General features: G+C 39.5%; 2 protein-coding genes across 3 annotated transcripts; one reads left to right on the top strand and one right to left on the bottom strand.

The window, feature by feature from the left end:
* The first annotated feature begins 1,776 nt into the window (after nucleotides 1-1,776).
* On the top strand, nucleotides 1,777-8,167 carry LOC113573117 (vesicle-associated membrane protein-associated protein A-like). The gene is made up of 6 exons (XM_027003188.2): nucleotides 1,777-1,965; nucleotides 3,466-3,618; nucleotides 4,096-4,199; nucleotides 4,612-4,692; nucleotides 7,301-7,480; nucleotides 7,631-8,167. Exons 1-6 carry the CDS (start codon nucleotides 1,908-1,910, stop codon nucleotides 7,790-7,792), a joined length of 738 nt encoding a protein of 245 aa, XP_026858989.2. The 5' UTR covers nucleotides 1,777-1,907; the 3' UTR covers nucleotides 7,793-8,167.
* Nucleotides 8,168-8,274: 107 nt separating this feature from the next.
* LOC113573082 (protein APCDD1-like) lies at nucleotides 8,275-14,325 on the bottom strand. 2 transcript variants are annotated; one of them, XM_027003136.2, is made up of 6 exons: nucleotides 13,933-14,325; nucleotides 13,067-13,241; nucleotides 12,361-12,889; nucleotides 9,732-10,050; nucleotides 9,151-9,477; nucleotides 8,275-8,948 (listed from the first exon to the last, which is right to left on the bottom strand). In XM_027003136.2, exons 1-6 carry the CDS (start codon nucleotides 13,988-13,990, stop codon nucleotides 8,917-8,919), a joined length of 1,440 nt encoding a protein of 479 aa, XP_026858937.2. In that variant the 5' UTR covers nucleotides 13,991-14,325; the 3' UTR covers nucleotides 8,275-8,916. The 2 variants fall into 2 exon arrangements, with proteins under 2 accessions (XP_026858937.2, XP_026858929.2); XM_027003128.2 differs by having other exon boundaries at nucleotides 8,275-9,477.
* Between the last annotated feature and the right edge of the window lie 822 nt (nucleotides 14,326-15,147).

The following is a 15,147-nucleotide window of genomic DNA, read 5'->3' on the forward strand; positions in this document are numbered from 1 at the left end:
GTAGTTAAATATTACTTAGCGATGTAGTTGGAAATGTATTTATTATGGACCAGTATGGGCCAGCGATTGTACCGGGGTTTTTAAGGTAGCTAGGTTAACATTGCCTAGCTAACCTAGGTTAGCTAACGCCAACCTGTGTACAGCTCACCAGCTAGCGGAAAACCAACATCAGTGTGAGATTGGATATTTAATATAAATCAATACAACTTAATATAAACAAGATATGAAACCGAAACTTTGTAGCCTTAAATTCAAGATAATACTGGACTGAAATTAATAGTATGCATTAGCCACACAGGCCGTCGTGCGTACCCAAGAGCGACCAAAGTTTGCGTGGTTGTAGCACTTAGCACATTAAACATAAACCAGCTAGGGTGGTAGCAAATGACATGTAAAACCAGCTAGAGTAGCTTCACACAGTCGAAACACAACACAACACTTACATCCGTCTATCTCCTCCTGGGAATCCTCCTGAAGCAGCGAAATATCTGTAACAAAGTCACAAAAACGGGTTCAGTCGTGACTGTAGCTAGCCGACATACACCTAAACTTGAAGGACTACCTAGGTTAGCCAGTTAGCATTTTTCTTTCGAATATAAAATAGGCAGTTAGCCAACTGGCTAGCTAACGTTACACTATTTAAAGGTGATGCATAAGTATGAATTCTAAGGCACGAATTGTCTTAATCTCGTGGTGTAATTTAAGATGAATCCAACATACCCGCCATCTTGTCCTGGTCCTACATTTAAAAGTGGTCTGTGCCGATGAGGCAACGACTGGAGGGCGGAAAGAAAGAGCTAGTTAGGAAGCCTGAACTCAGACAGCAACCTGGATACAGTGAGCAGACTAAAATCAACAGCAGTGTTGTACTACAGGAATCTGGGGCGCTGAGTATTACGCAGGCATGCGCGATAAATTGTCAACTAGTTGCGCGTAATTTCGCTTGAAGAAATTAAATTCAAATTTTAAAAGCTTATTTTGAACATTTCGTTTTCTTAAATATCCATATCGCAAGAAGTAAATATAAATGTCACGCGAAACGCAAGATTTTACACTGACAAACTCGTTCCAGTTGCATCCCCATGCGAAGAAAATCTTTAGTTTTACGCCACCTACGGGTTTAGGTTTGAAGTGAACTGAATACATGTATAAACTTCAGGCTCGTTAATTGTTAAATGACAATTACATTGTTATTTATCTGTTTAAATTGTTATTTAAAGGGGTGGGGTAAACGCAATTCTCATTTCCATTCAGACTGTGAACCCATTAAAACAGACAACAATCCTTGGTGTGTTCCCCTCGCTTAATCCCCTGTTATTCTTTATTTGGAAACATGGGGGCTTTCTTTTGCTCTTTATTTTTAATGTATGTGTATTAATAATAAGAAATACTTAATTGCCCTTGAGGGAAATGTGTTTGTTACAACGGCACCGTTCAGCATAGGACAAACATAGCAACACAATAATATATAATAAGATAGAAACGAAAAAAATAACATAAACTAGAATAAATACCAACAGGGGTTGAACCTGCTACTTACAAGTAAAGCAGTGCAATGCAAACATAAACATCTTCCATACGCAATATGTACGCAATTCTTAGTATGGGTGCAATGTGCTATAGGAAACATTGTTAGTCATCATATTACATTTTATACTTATGTTATTTATGTTGAGCAAGTCTATGAGTTTTTAACGGTGCCCTCTGTTTGTCAGTAAATAAAAAAGTTTGTGTCTCGCGATGACGTGCCGTGTAATGCGCGCCGTCGGTGTGGTACTCGTGTGCGCGCTCTTCGATTCTGTGTGACTCAGTGAGATTCAGTGCCGATTAGGTGAATATTCAGTTAGCTAGCTAGCTGCTTCCACGCCGGCTTTTGGCACGGGGATCTTTACTGCTTGACGGCAGATATGTCCAAACTGGAACAAATACTGATTCTCGATCCGCCGTCTGATCTGAAATTTAAAGGTAAGACTCCAGACATTCATTCTCTAGATGTAGCAAATTAGCCTACCTGTCAGTGGGCTATTGCGCTAGCGAGCTAGCGTTAGCTAACCTAGCCAATCTCCATTCAGATTTGTAGCTAGAGTTAGCGTCAGCATTAGGTAGCTAACCCGCAAGCTGATCGTGCCAGATCGAGAATAATGTAACATCTCTTATACCTTATAGCCATTACCGCCATTTTGAAACCAAGGGCGAGGATTTGTAGGGGCCTGTAATATAAACCGAGCATTAGTTTGCCAGTTCGGCACAGCAGTAATATGCGTTATATGACCAGTTAACTTAAGTCATATTAACCATCTGGGCTCAACTAACCGCTAGCTATCTTACCACACAGAGTTGAGCTAAACTAGCTAGCTAACATTTCAGCTGTTTTTAGTTTAAGGTGTCATTAAACAGGTAACATTTGTGATCTAAAATCTAGCTAGCCATACCTAGCTAACTAACATTAGCCTTCTGGGAATGTAATGATACCGACTGAAGGCGTAACATTACTCGGTCGCCGTGTCCTTACACTTGCCACGCTAGCACTTGTGATTCGCTTGCCAAATACGAGTAACATGTTAGCTAGCTGCTTGAGGAAATACAGCTGCTAACTAGGCTAGAAATTAGCTTGTTGCCTGCAAAGTCTTCATTCAATAGCATTTGATTTCTCTAGATAACGAATGTTGCACACTGTTGGCTATCTTAGATAGTTAACAGATCCAGACATTTCTGTTGTTGAGCAGGATTATTCAAATAGGTAGCGTTATGGTTAAGATGATGATGATGATGATTTAGCTAGTTAGCTAAAATAGCTAGGTTAGCTAACTTCCTTTAAAAACTTTTGGCTTTATTTGGTCATCAGCGTTTTATTAATTTCGTTATTGCAAATAACATTCACCGACTAAAACAAAATGATAGAAAGTAAGTTAGCATGGTTTGCTGTTAACGTTTCATTCGTTTCTACACTTCAGTCCTTCAATCGGCAGTCATTCATTAGCTCTGCGTTTAGGTAACCTAGCATTAGTTTTCCTTCGTCAGAATATTGTTAGCTAGCCAGATGGTAGGAAATATAAACTGCAACTTAAACGTCATCATAATTTAGGAGCGTTAGCATCTCTTTTGTTTTGAATCTGTACAAGGCAGACCGCTGCTGTATTTTTGTTTTGTTTTGTTTTAGAAAAGTCTATATATGTGCAGTTGTAAATACAGTGCTTTTTACAAACCACACACCCTAAATAGTCACCTGCTAGGATATAGAAATGCTGATGTATTTTCTCTAATGCACTTTATACCCACTGGTTGTATTGTTTAGTAAAACAGAACAAATTAAGGTAAGCAGCTTTGAGTACCTGGCCTTTTAACTCCAAAGGAATTGTTATAAACTGATCTCAACATAGTGTCTGACCTGTACTGAAGTGCTTAGGGAAAATTATACAAATATAAGTTAGCTATTTATTAAAGATTTTTTTTGTGTGTTCATAGGCCCCTTCACAGATGTGGTGACCACCAACCTAAAACTCCGGAATCCATCTGACAGAAAAGTATGCTTCAAAGTGAAGACGACAGCTCCACGTCGTTACTGTGTGCGACCCAACAGTGGGGTAATTGAACCTGGTGCCTCAGTCACTATCTCTGGTGAGAAGAAGTCAAGTGTCATTCATACACATATAATAGTTAGCCCTGTCTCGCATCAGTTACTTGGGTTTGTATTGCCCCCTCTCTTGCATGATAATAGGTGGTTGTTGTTTGTTTGTTTTTGTTGTCTTTAACTCTTAAGTTGTTAGTTTAGGAATTATCATGCACTATGACCTTTTTTTCCTATTATTTTACTTCAATTTTGACAGCCTTTCTTATGAAAGAATTTAATCTCAATAATGCATGTGACATAAGTAAAGACAATATTCAAACCAAACATTTTGGGGAATGGAATAATAATGTCTGTGAAAACCATTTTGCTCAGTAGATGCATTTAAGTTTTTTTCAATTTATAATCAAAGTCTTTGATTGTGTCAAGAATCTGATTCATGTTTAATAAACCCTGAATTAAAAAATATATGAATCTTTTACTGGCCAGTGCATCACAGTTGCTGTTTTTCCCCCTCTTTACTTTAGTAATGCTGCAGCCTTTTGACTATGACCCAAATGAAAAAAGCAAGCATAAATTCATGGTGCAGACCATTTTTGCTCCACACAATATAACTGACTTTGAAGCAATGGTAAGTGTTTCATGAATTTGTTAAGCTGCATGAAAGGATGTCCCATCTTTTGGCTATATCACTGTGATATGTAATGAGTTTAGCCATCTGCTTTCTATATTGTGATTTGTTGATAAAGCACTGTTAACACTTTTATGCCTTAACCAACAGAGGGCAGTACAAGTAAACACTTTATTCATACTGCAGTGTTGAGGCCCTCCTGACCTGTAGGAAATAATATAGTTAAGGAAAGCTGTATGTTTAAAAAAAACATAGGCTAGATCAAACCATTATCAACGTTTGTCTTACAATTAACTGTGCAGAAATTGCTGTATAAAAATTGAGTTTTTTACATTAGAAATAAATATTAACAGTGTTTTAACATAGTCAGTATATAGTCAGCATTTAAATTATATTCCCACCACCATCACAGTGGAAAGATGCAAAACCAGAGGATCTTATGGACTCTAAGCTCAGATGTGTTTTTGAACTGCCTTCAGAAAATGATAAAGTGGTGAGTATTGCTATACTTTCCCTAAGAAGATATTGGGTATTCAGGATAGAGAGGTGATGTGGAGAATATTAAATGAGCAGAGAGGATATCCATACTTTATGTAGACTTGCCTTTATTCTAAACTAATATGACCATGGAGGCAGTGAGTTAGAAATGTAGTTGTAATATGATTCCCAAAGGCTTACATTATAATCCTCTCAATATTGTCTTATGTTAAAAATTGGATTAGTACATGCATAGCTATTTATTTTTGAATGTAATGAAAGCATGTTCATAGTCTCAAATAGGAATTGCTGCAAAGGCTGTTTTTGGCATTTCCTGTAAGAGAGTTGCTTGATTAAAGTTTGTGCTTCAAAACAACACTCCCCAAAATGTACAATCGGTAACCAAATACTTACTGTACTTTTTTTTTTAGTTGTTCTCAAGAGTTCTGGGTTGAGCTTGGAAAGTTAGCTAAAGTAAAATATTCATTGAGGAAAAAAAAAAGAATAGTGACTATGCAAATATCCTCTTTGGAAGTCATGGTTTGTTGAACATATAAGTGCTTACATGGCTTTTTCAAATGAAATGGTTTCTCTGTGCTTGGTGCTACATCTGCCATGCTCTGAGAGTCCCCTGGGATTATTTCTTTCCTGAAGCATTTGCTAGGTACAGTGATCTCAAAGGACATTTTTGTATATGCATGTTTTTAATGCTTAGTTTTTTTCTCTCTTCTTCTGAGAGGATACTAATATTAATTTGATCCTAACATGGTTTGTGTCCAGTTTGTAGGTTAAATGTTCTTTGTGAACTAGTTCACTATATATATATATATATATATATATATATATATATAATATATATATATATATATATATATATATATATATATATATATATATATACACACACACACACACACACATACACACACACACTTTGCTTGATGGATACTTTCACTACTGGCTGTTCTTTTTTTTTTTTCTTCTTTTCTTTCTTAGAGTAATTGGTAGTGTTATCATTTATATGAACCTTGCATTGCACAGAGGTTGTATTCTTGTCAGTCATGAGGAGACTCCCACCTATATTGCACAATTTTTACCTGAGTAAAGTATCCTAAATGTAAATTCACCTGCCTGATAAGGATGTGGCCTTTTCTGTATGCATGTCAGTGGTATACCCCTCTGCTCTGCCCTTTGAAGTCAGGTATTGGCTGCCAAGAGCTGCATGCCCATGTAGCCAGGCTCAGCAACCCTGGGCAGACCACCAGACTGCAGAGGTATATGGATTACTGGGCAGCCTCCACTCCTGGAGAGTACTGCACCCCTCTAGGCAGCTTGCAGCTGAATGACCAGCAGGAAACATTTGACTTGGCCAGTTTCAGGCCAGCCCAGAGAACAGGGAAGGGCAGACAGAGTCAGGTTTGTGAGAGGTAGCCATAGTAATATGTCATGAGCAAGTGTTGCAGGTAATGGATATTAACTTTTTGGTGGTTTGTCCTTTGGGAGGAAGAGACCATGTTTTGAGTAATTAATGGGTGAGTTTGTCTACATGGTTCTCTAATAGCAATTAGTATTTTGTAATACAAGCACTGTTAGTGTAAAATATGTCCTGAATTTGTGTAAACAGCCTGTTTACATGTAGTATTTTTTTAGTAGCTGAAGCAATGCCTAGAGCCTTTTTTGTTCCGATAATGAAAAAGTGGCTCATGTAACATGCACATTGTAACCATAACAACAGACCACTCAGTTCTCCTTTATATCTAATCATGTTGGCTAGCTATCTATAAGTAGATACTGACTTTTTTTTTTTCTTCTTTTCAACATTATAGCCTTGGCAAGGAAGAGGCTTCTTGCCTTAATATACCATGAAACCGTGTGTACTTCACTACAAAATTTAATATCTACATCTCTTATAGTAAACTGCAGTTACTTACCGGAAACCTTAATATTTTCTATCTCCTTATACTTGCTCCCTGACTACTCTGAGCTGGCCAGTTAATTAAAAAAACAAAACAAAAAACACAAAAACGCTACCAAACAAAAAAAGAAGGAAAAAAACCAGTTGACTCAACACAACACTTTTCAGAAAAGTTTTCACAACTTTGAAAGCACTCTGCTGTACTAAAAAAGCAGCCGGCTGCAGTATGTTTTAAAGAGTGTCTGCCTTTTGAGCGCCTTGCAGCTGTTTCCCATAGGATTCCATGTAAAGTAGATGGTGGCTGGTGTAGGGGGAAAAGCACTACTTGTGAGCGCAGGCTAAGATCTTTATGGGTTGGGGCTTTTCTGTTTGTCATCTGGGAGTTAACATGCAAGATTTGCAGTTAAGAAGCTGGTGTTATCTTGCTATCGAGCTGCTGAAGGTATAAGATCATTAGCATTTCAAAAAAGTAAATAAAAATTAGCAAAATCCTTCCACAAACAAAATGTTAACATCAATGGCAGTATAAATCCCAAATAACTAAGTAACTAATTGCAAACTACCTTAGACTAATATTGGCACTCATGGAACCCTATCTTGCTGTTTAATCAGTCCTGTATTATGAGAAACACTGCACTGTTTTGCCTGTTAATCCTCCTCGGTTTTGGCTCTTTGTCTTACTAAAGCTCTTTGTGTCTTTTCCATGTAGAATGACATAGACCCAACCAAAGCCGCACCAGTCCTTAACACCTCCAAGGCAGAAAGCACATTGGGCACTAAGCCCAGTAGCCTATCCCTGGATGATGCGGAGATGAGGAAACTGATGGAGGAGTGCAAGAGGCTGCAGTTTGAAATGAGCAAACTTGTAGACGAGAACAGGCAACTTAAGGTACAGAAAGAAATCCAAGCAAGACAGAGCAAAACATTTATTATATCAACAGAAACTATGTAGTTTGGATTCTGGAAACATTTACAAAGGCTTAACAGTTGATTGAACAAACTTGCTAGAGGTATGACTAATTCTCTTATCATTTGTTAGGACGAGGGTGTGCGGATGAGGAAGGCCCAAAGGTCAGACAACATGGTCTCTAACACAGGAGCCATGGTGAGGAAGGAAACCAGTTCCAAATCGCTCCCCTCACTGCTTGTGGTCATTGCGGCCATCTTCATTGGATTCTTCCTGGGGAAGTTTGTGTTGTAGGATAAATGCGTCTGTTGCCTCAGCTCCTTTAAGTCTGTTTGGGGCCTGAGGGGCGAAGCGTGTTTTCTTGTCGTTCAGCATCGCATCAGTGCTAGTGTGGCCTAATGCGACGGGATAAAATGCGTCTGTGTACAGAATCATTCAAACAGGCCTTGCCTTTTTGCAATCTCACACAATTAGTACACATACACTCAGATACAAGAAGAACAAAGTCTCTCCACTTTTTTCTGTTTTGTTTTGTTTTTTTCTCCTTGTGGTGAGGGGTATTTCTTTTTGGGGGATGGGACAAACTACATTTATCAAAACATCAGTTGCAGTCAGATTGAGGCAGTGTGTAGAGACCTTGATAAATTGGGGGGGGGGGGGGGGGGGGGAAATCGATGATGAATAAATAAAATTAATTGTTCTCTTTCTCTCTGTGGATTTAATAAGTGTTTGGAATGTTTATTTGTCTTGTATGTTATTTTAACCCTTATAAGAAAACAATTTAAAAAAGGATTTTGCTACATCTTGCTGGATGGCCACTTGACAGTAAAATAATCTTATTCACAATCAATTACTTATTTTAATTTCTTGAATGTGAAGAACTTAGCTGGGAAAAATGTGCCTCCTTCCATATGCATTATTTTTTCCTACTGTCACCTGAAAAATACACATCTTACTAGCATTTTCTTTATGCAAATTATATACCTCATTTGTGAGGCGACTATTGACTGAATAAAGATCACTACTCTTACAGTCCTGTCCTATGGTATTTAACATTGAGGAAATATGAAAGTTAAATAAAATATCTAACATTCTCATTGCAGTGTTTGTGTGGCATCTCTGCACACATTGTGCATTTGATGGGAAATTCAGAGGTGGTCCCCTTGGTAGACAGTTCAGTGGATGTCATTGTAAATCAACATGCATACCTTCCTATGGATATCGGATAGTGCTTAAATGTTCGTCATCTATTTTGCTCATGTACAGCACCTAATGGGCACAAGCTGCCTGTATTTGGATATGTTCAAGTAAATGCCACAAATTCCACAACATAAAAAATTGTTGTATGTCACTGAAATACTTCCACAATATCCTCTGACATAGGTTCACAGTCCAATGAAAGTTTTCAGCATCTGTATCTAGGACCACTTCACCACCGCTCCAGCTATTCCTGTTATAATGAGCAAATGAGTAGAATGATACCAGATCTGTGTCATGGGGTACAACATGCACCATATTGAAACACTCCCTAATTACTTCCTAAATGACAGAGAACACAAGTGTAACCAAAGAGATAACACAGAACAAGTGCAGGTACTGGGTCTTGGAGCCATTCCCAAGCCTGAAGTGATGGTCTCCTTCTTTTCCAATACCTGAACTGCCTTCCTGGCTGGGGATACAGTGTACCAGTGGTGGCTGATAGGATGTGGCACGCTTGTGAGGACGGTCCGGGCTGGAGCCATTGGTAGGTCTCTGGCCATTGAAGAGGAGCATGTGTCCAGCTGAATCCCGTTCCATGTGGAAGAGCTCATACTCTGTGTGGGGTAGACGGATGCCTAGGGCAGCACAGCCTGAGGTGTATGTCACATCCTGCTGGACCCCCAGCTGCCATGAGCCCTGTTTACCACACTCGTCCCCACTGAAGATATTCAGCAAGGATGTAGTGGCCATGTCCATGGCAGTGACCTTCATATGGGTCACTGTAACAAGATGGAGAACCACTGTAACCACTCAGCATTCTGGGAACACCAAGACTAAAGAGCTACTTTCTATGGATGGTTTATATGTTGTAATGCTAATATACTCTTCAGCACTTCAGCAAGGTGAGGCAATATGTATAAATAGGAATGTTTGTCAGAAAACTGTGTCCAAGGATTTAAATTTTGTATGGAGCAAAACACCACAATTTTAATTTCTGAGTTACAGTGGATTAGCACCTCTAGTGAATGTTTACCTGTGAAAGTGAATTCAGTGCCTCCCATGACTTTTGTAGATGGAACCCCTTGGCTGTAATGTCCTCTGGCAGAGATGCTAAAAGTAGGGTGCCTGCAGAACGGATCTGAATAGTGGTAGTAGTGGCCCTCCCAAATGTTATCCTCATGGAAGACAAAATGGCGAACGAGGAAGAGGACCCCTGGGCGAACCTCACAACGCTTGCTAACCCAGTTACCATAGAGCTGGAGATGGTGATCATTCTGGGATGGCAGGATGGGTGGATGGTGAAGATCAGCTGCAGAGATGAGCCGACACGTAATACAGGTGTGATCGTATGTCTGAAACAACAAAGAATTTTCAAATGTAAAATGCTTTGAATTAGAATTTTTTGGTTGTGGTATTTTAAATATAAAAGAGGATCATGAGAGAGAACATAATTAAAGCAAGAGTTCTGTTGATGTCAAGAGATACATTTAAAATGCCATATGTTGAAAACAAATGGTCATATACATATTTAGAGGGCTAACTGCTCAGCTCAGTCTTGTTTACAGACCCCAAGATTGCATGGTATATCATTTAGACAGACAGGAGAGAAAGAAATGCTGTGTTTTTCCCAGCCAGCAAGAACCCAAGATGATGTATTGGTGTGATGTATTCGACAGAGAAAAGGCAGGAATTAGTGGCTCCAAGTTATGGGGCTATAACACAAGGCCATTCATGAGTAATGGCAATAAAGCAATTATCATGAAAAACCAAAGCAATTCTGACTTTGGCAATTTGAAATACCATATATAACCACTTTTGAGACTGGGCTAAAAAGCATCTCTTAAGAATGTGCTCAGGAAGACACATTCTTGCTGAGTTTTATTATATACATTTTTTACATGTTCCAGTTCAAGCCACATGTGTATTTTTCAATAAAGAGTCTACATTAACAACATAATTCAGACAAAAGCAAGGTTTAATCCATGTCTGTGAAATAAGGTAACATTAAATTTCAATCCACCACCTATTCATTTGGGTTTACCCTGCACCTGGTAAGTTAAAATGTGTGAGCCTAGTATACTTATTGGAAGCAATGATTTGACTTCTGATCTGCCGCCATTGCTTGACTGCCATGACTCAACATCCGTCCCTTAAATTATTCAGCTTCAAACCAGAATTCATTAACTTTGCATTACATTTTTCATACCACTTTTTTGTAGGCATCAGAATGAAGAGCAGTGCGTGTGAGGATGGGGTTGGGAGGGGGGTGAGTGCACACACATAAAAGGCATTAATCCACCCGAAAGCCCCCGTTCCACCTCTCAAGTCTGGCTGCAGCTTTTCCTCAGCCCTGCCTTAGTGCCTTAGGCACGCACCAAGGCAGAGCTGGAATTTCGAGTGATGCCCTTTGCAGCGCTATTTCCCCATTCCCTTTGAAGTAGACAGGGGATAGCAATGGATAAGCAGCCTGGGTATGCTCTAACACCATCTGAAATCACACTAAAATGGCAGGGGGAATGCTTCTATTTGTTCTGTATTGGCCTTGTTTGAAATAGTTGAGTGGTTGACGTTAGATCATGGTAATAGTAGGGCAGAACTGCATGACATGGGAAAGAGCAAGCCAATGAATACCTAATGCATTCACCATATACAAGGAAGGGCATGCCAACTACCTGAAGCAAGCACACAGAGGAAGATGAGGCCAACCTAATGACATGAATTAATCATATCACATTGCCACATCTGATGTCAAGCAAAGCTATGTAAAATACAACCTTTTACATTACATATAACTTCATAAATTAAACAGGTTTCTATCAAACATCTCATAAATCTTTTAGATTTTGTGCACATTTTTGCTATTGGACGAAATGCAGGACATGACAGAAGCCTACAGTGAAATAACTAGTGCTAAAATCTTTGTGGTCCCAAGAATCACATTAATATTCAAAGGCGAAAGGACCCTTTGTAAAATCTGGTTTATAGTGCTGTTACTCATTTTCAGTTAGCCATTTTTTACTTAGTTGTAATTGCTGGTTGGACATAAGCTATGTGTTGTGAAAACATAAATATGAATCATAGCCCATTTTGCTGTATCCCAGCAGGACGTGTTTATTGTTTCTAGACGAGGCGTGTTGTGGAAGAAGAGTCTTGCTATTACTCCCAGGGTGACCCAAACTGCTGTGGGCATGCCATGGTAGGGTGCTGATATGCATCTCTGTTGGTGATCTAATATTGAAAGGATCCGGCTTGATAGTTCTAATGCTATGCAGTTAGCTGGGGCTGACAGAGGATTCGGCCATCACCTCTATTAGTGTGATATATGACTACATGAGGCTACTTTTCTTGACAGTTTAAAAATGGTCTTTCCTGCTGGGGGCAGCATATAAACATCCACTGAAGAACACAAAGCCCAGTGGGAAAGATCTAAAAGGCAACTTCCTGTTCCCAAAATAATTCTCCATCCTTTTTCCTTCAGTTCTGTTCTACTGAAATTGAATAATAAAACTATGAATGATGGCACCATGTGGCAGCATTAAACCATTTTCAAGCAGTGAAATTAAAGATGTCTTCTGTTTGGCAAATATCAAGCTTTGGGAATGGCAAGGTGTTCTCTAGAGCTCTGTCCCCTTCCCTGCAGTATGCTGAGGCAAGACACTGACCTTGACACTCAGCATGGGGGGTTGGTAGCCTGAGGGCTTGTGGAGTCTTCTCTGAGTGTGCTCTGTGTGCACGTCTCCCAAGAACAACTCCTCCCCCTGTCTGCCAGGGTCGCCATGGCGATGGCGCCGCTCCACACGCAGTAGCTGCAGCTCTTGCATGCTGAAGTCGAGGCTGCGGGTGCAGTCACGACCGGAGTGCTCTGGGCCCTCAGCCCACACCTCATAGCTGAGCGCCGGCTCCAGGTGTTCCTTCAGACCACAGCTCCATGCCAGTTTTGCCTGTAGCTCTCTGGCCACTGTGGGGCTATGGCTTACCAGCAGCACACGACTCAGCTGGTAGTCTGCCTCTGTGCCCCCGCGGACAACCCAGGAGCCTTGCCTTGGGTGCACGGTACCTTGGATGAGGAGCGTGTAGCTGGGCTCTGTGCAGTAGTTGTCCTGGTAATAGAACTGAAAGGCCTGGAAGGTGTGATTTGAGTAGAAGTGGTAGGATCGCATGAGGAACTCTGGTCCAGGTCTCACCTCACAGCTTTAAAGGAGATTAAAAAGTAAAACTTTTATTTACCTTTGACGTAACATTACACCACTATACATCATAATCCTCCAGGTGGGAGTAAAACTTTGGTTCCAAGTCAATTAAAACAAAACCCCATAAATAAAGTAGTACACATACGTATGACATATGTCTGACAGAAGCAGAGATTACCTTTCCGACACCCAGTGACCCACTATATCAAGAGGCATGTGCACTCTGATCTCATCACCATCTTGAAGATGTTTAAGCATATAGTGACAATGATCATGTTTGGAATGAGTCCCATAGCTCTTCATCAGCATTGGGGTGGACCTCACCGGTTGAGGAGGCAATCTCTCACACCAACCTGCAGCCATAGGACAAGGGTGGAGGTGGTGCACAGTCTCAGGAGTTCAATTTTTTATCCTTTCAGCCACACATTTTAATTCACTCTTCGGCTAAATAGGCTACTGAGATAACATTCAAGCCCAAGGGAATTTAAATATAAAATGGCATATAACCGTCATCACAACCATTTTGGGCACCACAATACATATGTTTCAAATACTATAAATAACCCAGGATTATATTTTTGACTTAAAATATTCTTTCGGATATACATACAAATTCCATAATTATTAAAAAAAACTGGGCGGGGGAGGGGGTGGTGGTTATATCATTAGATCTTAGTAGAGCTGTGATTTCACGTACAGTACAAATTTAAGTCACAATACATTTTAGTGCTCTACTTCGTATTCAGTTCTTGAAAAATTAAACTTAGAAACATATGTAGTAATCAAACTTTTGAAAACGAATGAACAGATAAAATTCTTGCTCGGCTAAACAAAGAAAGTCCAAATTAAACACACTCCACTAATACAACGCTGAATTTAAATACACAACACAAATCGCTTATCGAGTTACATCTGATGCTAGTGACTGTCTTAAAGAAGAGACACGTTATAGAGGTTACAAAATAGACGCTGGGCTTACACGTGAGTACTGCTGAGAGAGGCGCTTCCACAAAAATTAATATATAAAGCCATTAAGATACTTACCGGTGTTCAAAATGAAGATGATTGTGGTGATCATTACTGTGAATGAGGATAGAAACATCGTTCCAAAGTGTCTTTAAAAATCAATTACTAGAGAACCAAAGTTTCGACAAATTGACAAGCATACGCGACGTCTATAAAACGATTTCCTTCGGTATGGGCGTAAGCGACCGCAAAGCAAAGTTGCTCACTTGACAGATTTTCCCCTAAATCCTTTTTTTTAGGTCAGGCATTTTAAATAAAAGGACAGCCCGCGATACAATATCCATGTATGGGACAATGAATGGTCTGTCCTTCCCTCATGCATCCCCAAAAACGTGACTTAATCCTAGCAGAGAATCAAACTTCTGAGCTGGGTCTTTGCATTCCTCAGAGGCAACGAAGGATGAGCCTCCGTTTCTATGACCAGAATAATTGTGACTATTTACGCCCGATCAAATGCGTGCCTCTTATCGCATGCGCGCGTCATCGCCTCCTACTTCTCCATTTACTAATAGCGCGGTCTTGGAGGAGAGTGCACTGTCACGACCATTTGCCTTTAGTTAAACCAGTGAGTTTGATATATGAATTTTCCTGCGTTTTAGGTTCAGTAACTGTGGGAAGTTCTGTTAGCGGATGAGTCACTGTTATCAGCAGGTTAATTGTGACTTTTAAAATGGAAAAAGCGCAAAACAAGTGAAAGGGACAATAACATATGGCCCAGGGTGGTTATTAAATCTGTGGTCTGTCAGCTTATCAAATATTATACTGCACAGTTAAGATATTATAAATCTATCTTTCTCCTTTTGTACTTGAATAATTGCAAGTGCTGTTCTTTCATTAATATCAGATTAACTATATGAGCACGATAAGTTATAGTCTGCCAGCATCATCTTTAATTTATATCAAAGTTCTTTTCATAGTCGCTCTAAAATTATTATAGTTATTTATTTGCAGAAATTAAAACTGTGAAAAACAACTCAGGTGTGAAGAGAAAATCTGTCATTGGGTGAGAAATTTCCTCACACCCCAGCCACCTTCTCCACATTTCTAAATGATCTTAGATTTATGTTCATGTCTCACTCACACTGTAGACTTTGTTAGCCTGGAGCCAACCACATCCACCATTTACACTCATTAGATAGGGCAAATATAAATTACACTCAGGTGCTTCATATAGAACTGGGCCACTATTTTTATTTTTATTTATTTATTAATTTTTTTAATTTTTTAATTTTT

Source organism: Electrophorus electricus, chromosome 10 (assembly GCF_013358815.1).
Source record: "Electrophorus electricus isolate fEleEle1 chromosome 10, fEleEle1.pri, whole genome shotgun sequence".
In the NCBI taxonomy this organism is placed as follows: Eukaryota; Metazoa; Chordata; class Actinopteri; order Gymnotiformes; family Gymnotidae; genus Electrophorus; species Electrophorus electricus.